Raw genomic sequence first — 14,732 nt, forward strand, 5'->3', positions numbered from 1 at the left:
GGCCAGTCCATCTGCAGGGTCATCATGCAGGGGTGATCTGGAAGGTTCCATTGTGATCTCTGGTAGTCTGTCCCTGCTGGGGTGGTTTAGGCTCCCCGTGGGGGGCATCAACAATGAGTTCAAGTATGTCGACCAGCAGGAGGTGGAAGGCCTGGTGACAGCTTTGGTGAAATGATGGTTGGACACCTGCATTGGCAGCCTGCAGAGCATTCTTGTGTGACTGGCCGAGTTGAACAGCTGCCTGGCCCTAACCAGTAAAATAGTGGCTGGGCTCAGCCATGAGGGTGATCACAGTGGTGGCTGACCTCTCATATTTCCTTTGAGTTCTCCTGCTCATTTATGTCAGCACCTCCTCTGTTGGTGTTTGTCCATCTTTTGTGCTTGTCTTTTAGCCCCTACTACCTTTCCTATATCCTTTTTCCTGCCAAAAAATTCCTTGTGCCAATATATATATATATATATATATATATATATATATATATATATATATATATATATATATATATATGGATGCCCACACCAACCCCCAAAAAACAATATTCTTGCTTCCCTACCCCCATAGCACTCGTCCTTTCCCTTTGCCCTTCTGAGTGTTCCTCTGCTTGTTCTTCCATATCTACTACCTGTCCTATACACCCAGTTTCCTTCTCATTTATAATATGAAAACAGCAGGGTATTTTTGCATGGTCAGGGCAGCACAGTGGCACAGTGAATAGTGTTGTCACCTTACAGCAAGAAGCTCCTTGGTTTAATTCCCAGCTGGGCCTGGGGTGCTTTCTGTCTGGAGTCTGTATGCCCCCCCCTGTGTTTGTGTGGGTTTCATCTTGTTGTTCTGGTTTCCTTCCACATTCCAAAGACATATCGTAGGTGGATTGGACACTCTAAATTGGCCATAGGTATGAGTGTATATGTGCGAGTGTGTAGTATGGAAGTTCAACCACAGCAACACTGGCCACCTGGCAGTGTGAACCTTGGCTGTAGATGATTTGTCACTGTTGAGGTGACACAATGACCCTATGTATAAAAAATGGGAAAAGGGTTCTGGATAGATTGATGGTATGATCAGTATGGCTTTCAGCTTTTATACCAACCTGCTATTTGGCATGTGAGCACACATTGTTATAAGCATACTCTCATGAGACCATGGCAGCACTGTCCCAGTCATTCTGTGACCCATTGTGTTTTAGCCAGTGAATTACCTACTCATTTTGACCTTGTTGCACAGCATCACTGCTGCTGTGAATTACCAGTGACTAGCATTATTGCACTGTTTCAACAATGCTATTTGGTCCTTATGTGATTTTTCTGAATCTAGCACATAGCCTTCCAGCATTAGCATCACCCTTTACTCAGAATGACTATTTTCGGTTTACTATCAAAATGTTAAAATTCACATGGTCGATGTCGAAAGTCATTACACCAAATGTTTAAAATACCAAATAAAAATGTCTAAATTTAAATGGTCAAAAAACACCTGCAAACTAACACTACTTATATATTACAACTCCGAGATTGCACAACAGTGGAGACAAGGGAAAATCCTTCCCCTTTTTGCAACATAATGCCGACAGGTGATTTGCATGCACTTCCTGTTGACCAAATGAACTACTTAATATTCATGTGTCGACCATATGGGTCAGTCATATGAACGATAGACCAAATTAATTTCAACATTTTGATAGTAAACCACTATTTTCATTTAAAGTCTAATTTATTTTCCTCAAAAATCTTTTTTCTTTACTTACATTATCTTACTTATGCACTGGAGGTACAGTATATTTCTGTATTTATAGCTACAGCTATGATACCACAATTACCTTTTTAATATACTTTTGAACACTAAAAATTCTTGCTGACATTACCTGATCTTAACACACCAAAACATCTGACTCCTCACATCATCAGAGTGCAGAATATTATTTTGAAAAGAAGTAACAGTAGCTGACCAGTTTGTTTCACAAAGATACGGCACAGTACACAGTGACAAGATGAGGAATGAGCCTGAGTCATTTCCAGAATGGCTGTCATGGAAAGATTATGAAATACACCTGTACCATTCTTGTCTTTTGATGAGAAAACTGCGTGCATATTCCTGCTTTATTGATGTCAGGCTAAGGCTGTGCTCATTAAGGGTGATTAACAAAATGAAAAGGCATCATCGAACAGCAAGATGTATGATGCCTTAATGCTGCTAATGTGAGCCAATGACCATTTCCGCTGTAACAGTGAAGTGAGATATGAAAAAGAATATTTGTTTTTCACAGAATGCTGGTAAACCTTGAAGCCCATGCCAAAGACTGCAGGCGCAGTCTGTGTCTGAGGTGTAAGCAACTTGAATTACATTGTCCTGGCTAGGAGAGACACAGCTGTCAAGTGCACAGAAAAAGGGCTGAGAAGCAGTTACTGAAGGCAAAAAAAATGTTTTGCAGAAAATAGACATATTTTTGATACAATACAGAATCACTTCCTTGCAACAACTTACCAAAATGCTTTTATACAGATTCCCGTTATTGTTCTCAACACTCACTCGGATAATGCAGGAGTCCGCAGTCTGTTGGTTGTAAACAGGAAATATTGTTGTGTTTGTGTCTTTATGGGCTCTTTGCCTGCCTGGAGAAATGTCACCACTAAAGCCAGAAGTTGTAGGGATAGCATTTTTTTCAGGCAGGTTCTGCAATACAAAGGAAGGAACCACAATCAATGTAAAACTTATGAAAATAGCAAATCAAGTGTCCAACATACCTATAAAGTTCATTAAGGGAACAACGGTTCTTCTGCTTGATAATTTGAAGTAAAATGTCTTTCTGTTGTTGCAGAAGGGATTAATGCACATATTTAGGCAACACATAAGCAACACATCTGCTTGCTTCACTGATTTGTGGGCTGTGTTCCCGGGAGCTGCATTCACTGAAGACTACTATTTGTTAATGCTGATGGTAGCATACACAAGAGGTTATGGTAATAAACCACCAGTGAAGTTAACTGCAATCCATATACCTGGAATTTAGCTTCTTGTTCAGTGCCAAGAGGTTCCTGAACAAGTCATTTAATAAGATGTTTGCTCCCAAGACATTTTGGAAACCAGAGGGTTATATCAGCTGGGGTACTTCCATTTAACAGAGACTGTCTGACTGTGCCTCAGCTTAAGGCAGTTTACTGTGTTTTCTCTCTGGCATGCTTGTTATCTTCACAGCAAGAGATTAAAATTGGGCAAATGTTTCCCTTCATGTTTCCATTACAGGATCCCAGGTCTCTTCCAGGTTTAATTAGAGACAGTATTACAAAATTGTTAATATTTAATGCACATGACATTTTTTTGGTTTGGTTTTGTCAAGAAAGGAACATGTCAGTGAGATTCAAATCATAAGCAGCTACAAAGTCCAGGCAAGGACCAATAAGTATTTTTTAAATAATGTTGTTTATCATAGGCAGCTGGCAACAACAAGTAATGCTTTAGTCCTGTGTCATACCTGGGTTCTGTGTTACTATAACACATCACTCCACCACTGCATATTTTAACTTATTATCTGACTGCTAGCATACCTCTCAACTTCTCAGAGCAAAAAATCCAGACAAAGTCATAAATAAAAAGTGGACAAAGGCCTAAAAATAGGGGCAATTTTTAAATGTGGCTCTTTCAAATTTAGAAAGTGGATAAAATAACAGGTTTTGGATTATAATGACTTTTCTGAATGGTATGAAATCTGAAACTCAAATGTCTGTCATTATTTTCTAACATTAGTCTTTAACGATTTGCCACTAATTTGCCAGAAAACCACATTTTTTTTAAAAACGGAGCAAAAATTTAATGCAAAAATCTCTAGACATTCTGCGAAAATCTGTACAGTTGAGAGGTATGAAGTATTTTCATATAAACAGATGTCCCAGTGCAAAATTAGAGTATCTGAAATTATGAGTTTTAAAGAAAATTTATAAAATTCAGTTCTACAAATGTTGATTTGCATCTGTTTACTGAATATCTTTAAAAGACAGCATGCATGTAAAACTATTTGACTCTCTTCTTTACATTAGATTAATATAGCAGAAACATCTTTATTTATGTGGCTATGCTTATATGGACTCCCTTCACAAGCTTGAAGTTTCAAAATTTCGAACTGCAAATGGTCAAGACCATAAGATTGAAGTTTTGAAACTTTGAATGTTTTGAATGGAGATCGTCATACAGAGCGGAATGGGAAATTTACCATTTCCTCACTGTATTGTGATCTCAGAGTTAATATATTTATTTAGCAGGGGATATGGGAGGTGCAGGGGGGCTTGACCCCCCCCCACAAAAATGTAAAAAAAAAAAATGTTTTTATTTTTTTATTACAATTTCAAAGTTTCAAAAGTTTGATCTTATGGTCTCGACAATTTGCAGTTCAAAGTTTTGAAATTTTGAGCTTGTGAAGTAGATCCGTTTTTAGATATACTTGCATGTATGTCTCTTATATGTCTTTGTGAGAAAGACATAAATGCCATATTAATACAATCATGTAAGCATAATTGTGTGAAAAACTGGAGAAGATAGTAACAAATACCTTCAAGTTTACATCAGAAACAGTAAAACTTTCTAAGCAAGCTTCATATAGTGGTGTAATAGGAAACCTCACCAAAAATTTTGCACTCATCCAATTTCCCATCTGCTTGAGTTGCTAATTGCAGCTCGAGTAGATATATAAGCTCCCATGGCACCTATCAAAAAAGAGTAGGGGAAGTTCTCTGATGCCCTAGCCAAATTTCCCCTAGTAGTATAAATACGACCTCAGGCTCCCCTGAACAAAGGTCATTAGCCCAATGGAACTAACCTGGTCAACAAAGGATAAATAAATAAAACAAATCCTATGATTAGACACACACATGCTGTAGTGTTACTTTGCATACGTTAAACTGATTGATATGCCATATTTTTATATATTTAGTCTAGAATTTCAGTATGAGTCCCAGTGTGACCATAGGCAGTTTTTCAGGGTGATTCTAACACTCTGAACTTGAAACATGAATTAATCCCAGAACACCTCCTCACAGGCAGAGTTGTATCATGGAAACTTTCTACACTGGTAAGGAAGCATGGTTTGCAGTGAAATGAATCATGGGTATGAGGGAGATGCATGTGAGCATGTGTCTCATCATGGCTTTTTCCAGATCATAGTGCAAACATGAATTAAAGTGAAGCTGTAATACTTACAATTGCCATCTATCAGATGCTATTTAACATTCTCAGCACTGATATGTAAACAACACAATTTGGTGTCCTCAGAAAATTGGATATTAGCTGAGCATGGGGCTCCCCCATAGAAGGGAAATAATTTCACATCCCTCTACTAATTTACCATTTGACTCTATGGCTTTCTGTTTGGACATAAGATGTAGATCCTACAGAAGGATGAGATGTTTATGATTCAGGAATGGCCATATGCATGTTTTGTTTTGCATCTAGTGCCAGACTTCAGAGTGTCTGAGACACCCTACCTGGGGGCAGAAAGGTATTCGATTGAGCTGATGGAAGAAGAGTGCTGTATTGCTGTGTTGTTGCAGTCTGTTCTCTATACAGTTACATCTCTGTTTTCCTCTAATTTTCCTACCTTTTACATACAGCAACGTTTCCAAAATCACTCTAATGACTTATGTTATAGCACATTTTTTGATTGCATACTCCCAAAGCCCCCCACACTCACCATAATGACTTGTTTTCTTTTTTTAAGCCCAGCTTGAATCTTGAATTTTGAATTGTCTACAGCTGACACCCATGCTGCTACATCCTTCCCCTTCTATCTGTCCATTGTAACTACACCCGTACCAGCCCCTCTGAAGAATGATGACTCCACAACCTTATTTCTTCTAAACTATATGTATCCATGGGTTCATAGGTTCATAGGTAGGTACTAGGCTATTGGCCCTAGGGCCTATATAAGCCTAGCCAAAAATGTACCCTGGCTTTTGCCACCCAAGAAAATTATTTTCCTGTGCCCCTGTCGAGCAGAGCCACAGAAGTGATCCCTGGGGTGAATTTCCCCCATCCAATCGTCAAGATTTTTCTTGAAGAGTGCTATTCAGTGGCCTCAGCCTTTATTCATACTCTGACCTCCACAAGCAAACACCTTTACCTCCTAGTAGTATTCTTTGCATACTTTCTAAAAACTTTATGTTGTTTCCCTGTCCCTAATGCAGTGATGGCAAACCTTTTGGGCTCAGCGTGTCAAAAATTCGGAAAATGCCTAACTTGACTTTGCTGGTGTGTCACCCCCCCCCCCCCCAAACAAAAGTATATAACAAAAATAAAATCAATAAAATGAATAAATAAATAAATAAAAATAAATAAAACAGCATAGCTCTCAATATATCAGGGATAAATCTCAACAGAATCGGGAACAAATCTAGAAATAAGATATATGGGCAGTTTTAAACTACTAGTACTACTAATCTGAGACACTGACAGAAAAAATGAACGTGAAGTAATATACATTTTCTGAAGTAAAATTACTCTATAAATCTAATTATTGTCATCATTAAGTATAAAACTTTACCAGTTTTAGGAGGGATTAAGAGGGGCAGTTGAGAGTAATATAAAACAGCACACGCTTAGAAATGCCGACTACCTGCCCTTTACAGAAGTGCAATCACGAAGAGAAAACAATGTCAGCACTGGCCTTTGCAGACTCTATCGAGATAGTCTTTGATATTAATAACTTCCTTACTTCTTCAGCAGTGTTGTTGAACTGGCTCCTGGCACAAAATAAGTCAATTTACTTCACACAAGCAATGAATGCAAAAGCAGTTTCTTTGGTAATTTGGGTGTTGGTGAACACTAGCATGTCATCTAAAATGTTGTGGTGTGTCACCTTTGACACGTGTGTCATAGGTTTGCCATCACTGCCCTAATGCCTTCTAGGAATGTACAAAGTACATCTGCTGTTCCTATATCTGTACAATGTTTGGTGGAAAACTAATATACACTTCCCTTTGAGCTTTATTCTTACCAAACAATGCAACACCTTACTGTCTTTCAGTACAACTTCCTTAGCCAGAGCTGCCTGAGTGCATTCATTATTTATAATATTTTGTAGCCAAATAGGTGGTCATCTGGGGACTATATTAAATGAATGAAAATCCATTACATCGAATACCAAAACAGCAACATGTATTACTCGAACTTTGAAAATACCGAATGCACTAAACCGCGAAATTTAAAATATTGAACGTTCATAGTCGGCCAATCCCACCACACGCTACATACTACCTACCCAAGCAAAATAAATAAACCACATACATACACTAACCAAACCCTACTCCGAACCCTAAAGTAAAGCACCAAAACTCAACTTCTAACCCTACACTAAACCCTACATACACAACTATCTATGCACTATCCTTAACCCCTCCCTAACCCTAAGGTCTGTAACTACCGCACACTTCCCCTACGGAGATATACCCAAACAAAATCTATAATACACATAAATACATTTAACAAAACCCTACTTCTAACACTACACTAAATTGTACACACACTACCTATCTATACACTTACCTTAAGCCGCACCATAACTGTAAGGTCCGTAACTATCACAGTTACCTTACAGAGCTATACCATAGATGGGCAAACAAAAATACTTCAACATTTTTAATTTTGCAGTTTTGCATGTTCGACGATTACGTATTTCGTGCAATATGTGTTGATGATTTTGTATTCGCATAAATGGAGTTTCAACAATTTAATAGGAACCGGGTCATCTGTACATGAAATTGGGTACACCATAAATGAACAATAACATGCATAAGACATTTAGTTAAATTATGGAGATAAACACTGAAAGCAAGATAAAGCAAAAGTCAACGTCAGATAGTCAGAATGCAAACTTTTTTCTTCCAGACCTGGGCAGTTTCCAAAGTGCTTTAGGTAGTATTTTAAGGCAGCAAAGTATTAAGTATTTAGTTTCTTAAGAAATGTGAAATATATTTCCAGAACTTAAAACATACTGCAGACAATACCTTTTATGACAGAGAGTGGATTGTGACTCATTTGGGTAGAATAAATTGTGAGTAAGAGAAGGAATGGAAGACTCTGTGACCAAAAAAAAGAGGGAAGAAACAGATCGAAGGCAGGAGCAGAAGCAGATTATAAAACAATGGACACGATAATAAAGCTGCCAGAACGCCTGCGCGCAGTCAGTCTAACCTGATAACAAATAGCTGAGTTCATTCAGTATAGTGTAGATCAAATAACAATGTTTTGCAGTGGCTGGAACCTGGAGGAGTTAGAAGCATAAAACAGTGAGAATGGGCATGGCATCCCCGGGAGTAAGCTGCTGAAGGGGGCATTTAGTGTCAATAGATGGAAGATGCTGTGGGTTCATCAATGCAGGGCAGACTAATCAAACCCTGCACTACAGAAAGCAAAGCATTAGCAGCTCACAGCCTTGATCTTATAAGTTATCAGAACCTAGGAGTCCTTTACAGAGGAACTTTTTAACAAGAGGTTTATTTTTTGAACAGTTGTAAAGTCTATGGTGGTGGAGGGTGCAGTGGTGGTAACAAACAGACATAGAGTAGAGCAACTTGTGATTACGGTGCTGAAAAAATGCATCCAAAAGCTTGTTTGGTTCGCAACGTAGATGCCCAGCTAAGTCAGACACAAGCAACTACTTTTGTGTGGGTCTTACTAAAAGAAATTAACTCCAAGGACTTGGGGCTGGTCAAGAGCATGAGTCATCTATTTTGAGATATTCTACACAGGCTGTTTTTTTTTCTGCATGTCCAGTCCTCTTCATCTATATCTTGATCCCACATTCTTGCCCTCAGCACTTCTTTAAGTTCAAGGGGAAGGATCTAGGTCTGAGCACAGATTCTAGCCTGACCACACTGAAGTCTTTACAAGGTCTCAGTGAAATCTCACTTCCTACTTCTCTCTCATCCCCAAATCCTACTGCAGTTTTGTTGTCATATCCAAACAAACTGATCGTCTCATCCATTTCTGTTATTTATACCAGATAGAAACATATCAAATAACACCAGCCCAAATACCAAGTCTTACAACTCCTGTTACTGAATTGTTTCTAAACAGCTCTTTAATAATTATGGTTCTTTTATCCCTACCAGTCAGTTTCCTATTTGCCACACACGCCTGGATTTCTTCTCCATCTATATGTCTTCTCCATGTTCCTCATCTTCCATACCAGCCTCCTCTGTAGCATGGTGTTAAAGACCTTGGTGAAGTTATTGTGTAGCCCATGGGCAGGGTTTCCCTTGATTCATGGATGTGGAAAACCATGTACACCCCATTTTTGTCTTTCTTTTATTCACAGTTGTGACCCAGTTGTGAAAGTGCATCAGACTGGTCTGAGAAAATCTCTAACATGTAAATGCTACTATCTATTCGCTAGGACAGTGGCTTCTAGGAATTCAACCAATTCAACCCTCGGAGTTGTACCATCACCAAACAAGTGATGACAGTGTGGCTAATTAACCCATAATGGATCAACATCATCTTGGACACCTCCCCAAACCTTTATAAATGGAATCATAGTTCCTTCCTCTGGCATCATTTGGAGCCAGGTAAGGGCTTAACAGCCTTAGTAAGTGCCTTCAAGTATTACTGACAGTTCTTTAAGCATGTGGGGTGGCTGCTATTCCTGCTTAAGTGCCTTGTCACATATTAGCATCCTCAAATAATAGTCCACATTTTCTCTGCTAACTACACATCCATTTCTTCCCAGTCCTGCCTGCTTACTCTGTACTGCCTGGTCTTTATTTCATTTATGAAAACATAAACAAAGGACGTCTCAAGCACTTTACCGCTTTCCTGCTTTGTTTTTACTACTTCCAGTAGCTCAGTAGTGGTCATATCCTCTCACCTCTCTGTCTAAAGAACTTTTTATGTCCATCTGTACTAACTCTTCCTTCACCATCTGTAAATTTCTACCTGCCTCCTTCTTGGCTTCTTCCTGGATATTTCATTCTATCTATACCCCCACCCATCCACAAGCAACCACCTTTTTAATCATAGCTTCCTTCATTTTTTCATTTTTAACTAAACTGGCCATTTCTACCTACCACATTTCCTCCACTTCCTCCTATCATAGTGTGTCTCAGTTATTTGTTGTCGCACATTAATACGCTGCCATTGTTTCACAGCTTTTGCTCATGCCTATCACCATTCTGTATTACTGCTCCCTTTCTGTTTAGCATATCAAAATCCACAGCCACTAAACTTCCAGATCTATGTGACTGCTGCAACATGACCATTATCCCTTCTTTAGGAATCACAAAGCACAATAGAGCATCATGATTATCGCACACTGGATGTATGAACGCTAGTCCTTTAATCCCCTGCTAACTGTTGAGGATCAGGTCTGGCATAGTGTCTCTCGGTTGGTGAGTCCACAGTTACTACCTTAGCCCTACATACTGGCACCTTCATCGGTTCACTCGTTATTCTCACATCAGAAGATGATACCTCCTAGTTTGTCTAGAAAGTTCTAGTCTTCACATTACTATTATCTAATACTTTCTCCGAGGTTTTGTTGTACAACATTTTCTACGTTTATACCTGCATCTGGTGGCATGTATGCTATGGCAATTGACTAGAATTCTTCCACCATACCCTTCTAAACTCAAGACCAACACCTTAGTTATCACTTTCTTCTCTCCATTACCCTTTGAGTTTATTTCCTCGCTCATGTGCTGTATCCTCTCCTGGATGGCACATACCCCTTATTTATTTTACTTACCCTGCTCTTTCACTGTACCTGTATGTTGACAGCATCACCTGAAACTCCCTATTCCCAGAGGCCCATCGTTCTGTTCTGTCTGCAGTGACGTCATTTTCTTCCACTACTTAAATTACCACAATTCTCCTAGTGATGTGGACATCCTCTAAGCGGGTTTGGCCCAAACAGACGACTGGTGCCAGAAACATGGCCACAAACAGAATGCCAAAAAATGCATCATTGTCCCCTTTGGTGAGAATGATGTCCCCACAAATTATCACATTAATAACAAGGTCCAAAAACGCAATCAGTCGTGAGGGACTTGGGCACCCAGGTTGATAGCAAACTGACTTTTGGCCACCATATTGCTTCCATTGTATGGAAAGTTTTCTACATGGCCCACCTCATTAGGAAGAGCATCTCATCCAGGGACAAGGAGGTCATAACATTCCTGTATTCTTCCTTTATAAGAACCAATATTGAGAACAATGCCCCTTTCAGCATGTAACTCACAAAGCACATGCAGCTGCTGGAGAGACCACACAGATTCCTCACCAGGAAAATCCAGGGCCAAAAACATCTACTCTACACTACACAGACAGGCTAAAATCCCTGTCCCTCTATTCAGTCACATACAGACTCCTCAGAGGCGAACTCTGTCTGGCATACAAAGCAATCTCAGACCCCACCTTGATGAGACTGCTGCATAGCCACAAGTCACGCTCCATTCAAGTAAACTGCACGCGCAACCTCATTTGGTCTGTGGCATCAAAAGGACTTGTCGGTGGGACAGATTTGTGTCCCAGAGACTTTCCCTTCTGTACAATACACTCCCTCTCCACATCAAGTACAATAGCTCATTAACCCTTTTTAAGTGCAACCTGGATAACTGGATGGGGAACAGAAAATACACCCCTGGGATTCTACCTGTGTCCCTGCAGGACAGGGGCATTGGGTGCTTCTTGGCTAGGCTTGTAAGGGCCTATGGTCCTATGGTATACTATTCCCTGGACACCTGGCATTCTTTGCATGAGACTCTCCCCTTGCTTTTCCTGCTGGAACCCCTATTACCTTACAATCCCCTTCTTTTTCTCTCTTGTCCCTCTAGTTATAACCCTGTGGTCAGTTTAGCTAAAGAGGCCTAATACTAATTGAATACAGGTTCCCACTCCTTACTTCAGCACCTTTTCCCCATTATTTTTATGATGTATGCAGTTCCTTGTATACAGTTCAAATTCTTACACATATTCCCCTGTCCCCCCCTAAATTCCTTCAGTCTGCACCCTCTCTCTTTGCAACAATTTCTTCCCACTCATTACAGTCCTTAATTCCCTCTCCTTCTATAATATTTTTGTTTCGTTTGCTCATGTTCTTCATTGTCAGATTATTTGCTTTCACATATATAGCATAGCAACGTGGAACTTACTTGAGTATTCTCAGGGTGCCCTCATCAGCACCTATCCTATTTACTTCACAATCCATATTCATGGCACCGTTTCCTTTTATATTTTGCCATTTATATTTAGCCGACTTGCTGCTGCAGAGATGTGTTTTACATCTACACCATCAGTGACCCAGGGTGGCCCGATAGCATGACGGCCAATCAGGAGTGATGGGATCTAGCAAACAGGCTGCTTGATCTCTCATTCCAGTGGGAATTTGTGGGACTTGGCCACAAAATACCAGAGCCCAGATAGGGGCAAGGTGGGGACTTCACCCAGCAGACACCTTAATTTAAATCCCCTAATGCCTTACTAAACACCATCTCTGAGGAGGGGGCAGGTATATAGCAGCTACCCCAAGGCATTGTATGAGAGGATTCCAAGGAGTTAAGGAGCCTGCAATTAAAGAATTATCTGGAAGTCCTCCCAAGTTCTCAAATTTCTAGAAACAAATGGAAGATATTGGCGACAGTTGGATCCTGACACCTGAGGTCAACACAGAAAAATTGGGAGACGAATACACATAAACGTCAAGTTCCTGCCATCATTGCCTATACTATTCCAATTGGTTTTGAACTTCAGTATTCTAGCACTAGAACCTCTTATGTACCCCTCTTTGCTATCATTTTATCTCAGCCTGTTAGAAAAGAGGTCAGTTTTAGGGTGTTACAAAGAGGGGATACAAACAATCACTGATAGTGTTTTTATTGTTCTTTGGTTCTAAAGGAAAACATAACTTTCAAAGTGAATTATAAACTGTTTTTTCTGAGGGCAAAGTTTTCTACAGTCCTAATGAAGGGGGCTTCATCCTCTGTATCCCCATTATTTAATTCAGCCATCTGCAAGATTGCTGGATATTAAAGGAAGTAGGACACTCCCTACAACACCCTCTGTTAATTGTGGTATATTTTACGTCTGTTAATCAGATATGCTACTACACTACACTACGTGAGAGAATTTCTACACACTGAGGATTTGATGAGGTGTAAAACAGTCTGCCTTCCTGAGGAGTTTATTGCATAAGGTAGATGCAGAAAGATTATAATGAGAACCAGAAAGACACATGATACTGGTTAACAACAAACTGTGGCCTATCTAAGATGGTGCGTCATCATACTTGGTGATGTAGGATTGTAAATTCAGTGTGTGTGTGTGTGTGTGTGTGTGTGTGTGTGTGTGTGTGTGTGTGTGTGTGTGTGTGTGTGTGTGTGTGTGTGTGTGTGTGTGTGTGTGTGTGTGTGTGTGTGTGTGTGTGTGTGTGTGTGTGTGTGTGTGTGTGTGTGTGTGTGTGTGTGTGTGTGTGTGTGTGTGTGTGTGTGTGTGTGTGTGTGTGTGCGTGTGTGTGTGTGTGTGTGTGTGTGTGTGTGAAATGAATGCAGCACATGCTTTTCAGTGTGTACCACATTTGTGTAAATGGTGTTTGAATGGTGCTGTGAATGATGACACTCTGCTATAACTAGTGCGTTGTACGGTAAGATGTCCTACACGTGCAGTAGAGATGGATCTGTGAAAATAATCTGAATATGGAATGAGCAATTTGGTTGTTATGGTGTGTGTTGTATGGCCAGAAAACTAAACAGATAACATGCCTTTTTCTTTTGGGAACCTCAGAAGTTAGAATATTATTGCTAGGAGATGGGGGCTTTGCCTCCCAAAATGAAATAGTGTGCAATAGTGTGCGTGCATGGGAATGTGTAGTTGCATGTAAATTAATGTACAATGTACATCTCTGTATGAGTGAAGGTTTTTATTCATGTATATAGTTTGCGGGTTATGTGTAGCTATCTTGGTGAAAATGGATTCACAAAATCAGTTTTTGCACAGACATATTATGGCCATCCAAAACATAAGCACACCATGCAAGAAAGACAATCATTATCTGCTAACAATATCTATAGTTGAAATGATTCTACTAACCTCACTCCCCCATTCTTGTCATCTTCACTAGTGGGTGCCCACATGCCTTTCAAATTCTTAGCACTAAAAATCTGGACAAATTCTAAAATAATGGGGGGACAAAGGCCCAAAATAGGTACAGATTTTAAAAATTGCTGTTATAAATATAGAAAGTCACTAGAATAACAGGATTTGTGTTAACATGCATTTTCTGAAAGATGTGACATCTGAGACTCAAATGTATATCACAATTTGGTGACTTCAATCCTCAGCAATTTGCCAGAAAACCACAAATTTTATAAAGAACAGACCAAAAATATGAGGCAAAAATATGGACATTCTGCAAAAATCTGGACAATTGAGAGGTATGGGTGCCAACTAACTCACCCTGTGTTGCTTCCATATTCAGTCCTACTAAAGCACTATTCATTCTTAAGTCTCCTTAGTACAACTTACTTCACTGGCATTCGCTTTCATCCCTTGACCAAAGCACCCCTTCTTCTACTTGCAACTATTCATGTTCCTCATGTCCTGACTATCTTTCACCTCTGTCTGGTAGGTCACATTTATATGTCCATTTGCCCTTTCCTTGTCCTCTTGGAATATGCTACTGTCAGTGTTTTTGAACATTTGGTGCTAAGCAATTCCTTCTCTACCTTCATTTTTACTGCATTATTGTTCATCTAAC

The 14,732-nt window shown here is 39.7% G+C and overlaps 1 protein-coding gene across 1 annotated transcript in view; it reads right to left on the reverse strand.

Moving 5' to 3' along the window:
- RGL3 (ral guanine nucleotide dissociation stimulator like 3) overlaps nt 1-14,732 on the reverse strand; it is a 958,134-nt gene that overhangs the window by 269,513 nt on the left and 673,889 nt on the right. Inside the window, exon 16 of the mRNA XM_044084617.1 lies at nt 2,483-2,671. Within this exon, the coding sequence (XP_043940552.1) occupies nt 2,483-2,671 (189 nt within the window). The remainder of the gene's footprint in view (nt 1-2,482; nt 2,672-14,732) is intronic.

The sequence above is a fragment of the Protopterus annectens genome, chromosome 9.part0 (genome assembly GCF_019279795.1).
Source record: "Protopterus annectens isolate FY-2018-M chromosome 9.part0, PAN1.0, whole genome shotgun sequence".
Taxonomy (NCBI): Eukaryota; Metazoa; Chordata; order Ceratodontiformes; family Protopteridae; genus Protopterus; species Protopterus annectens.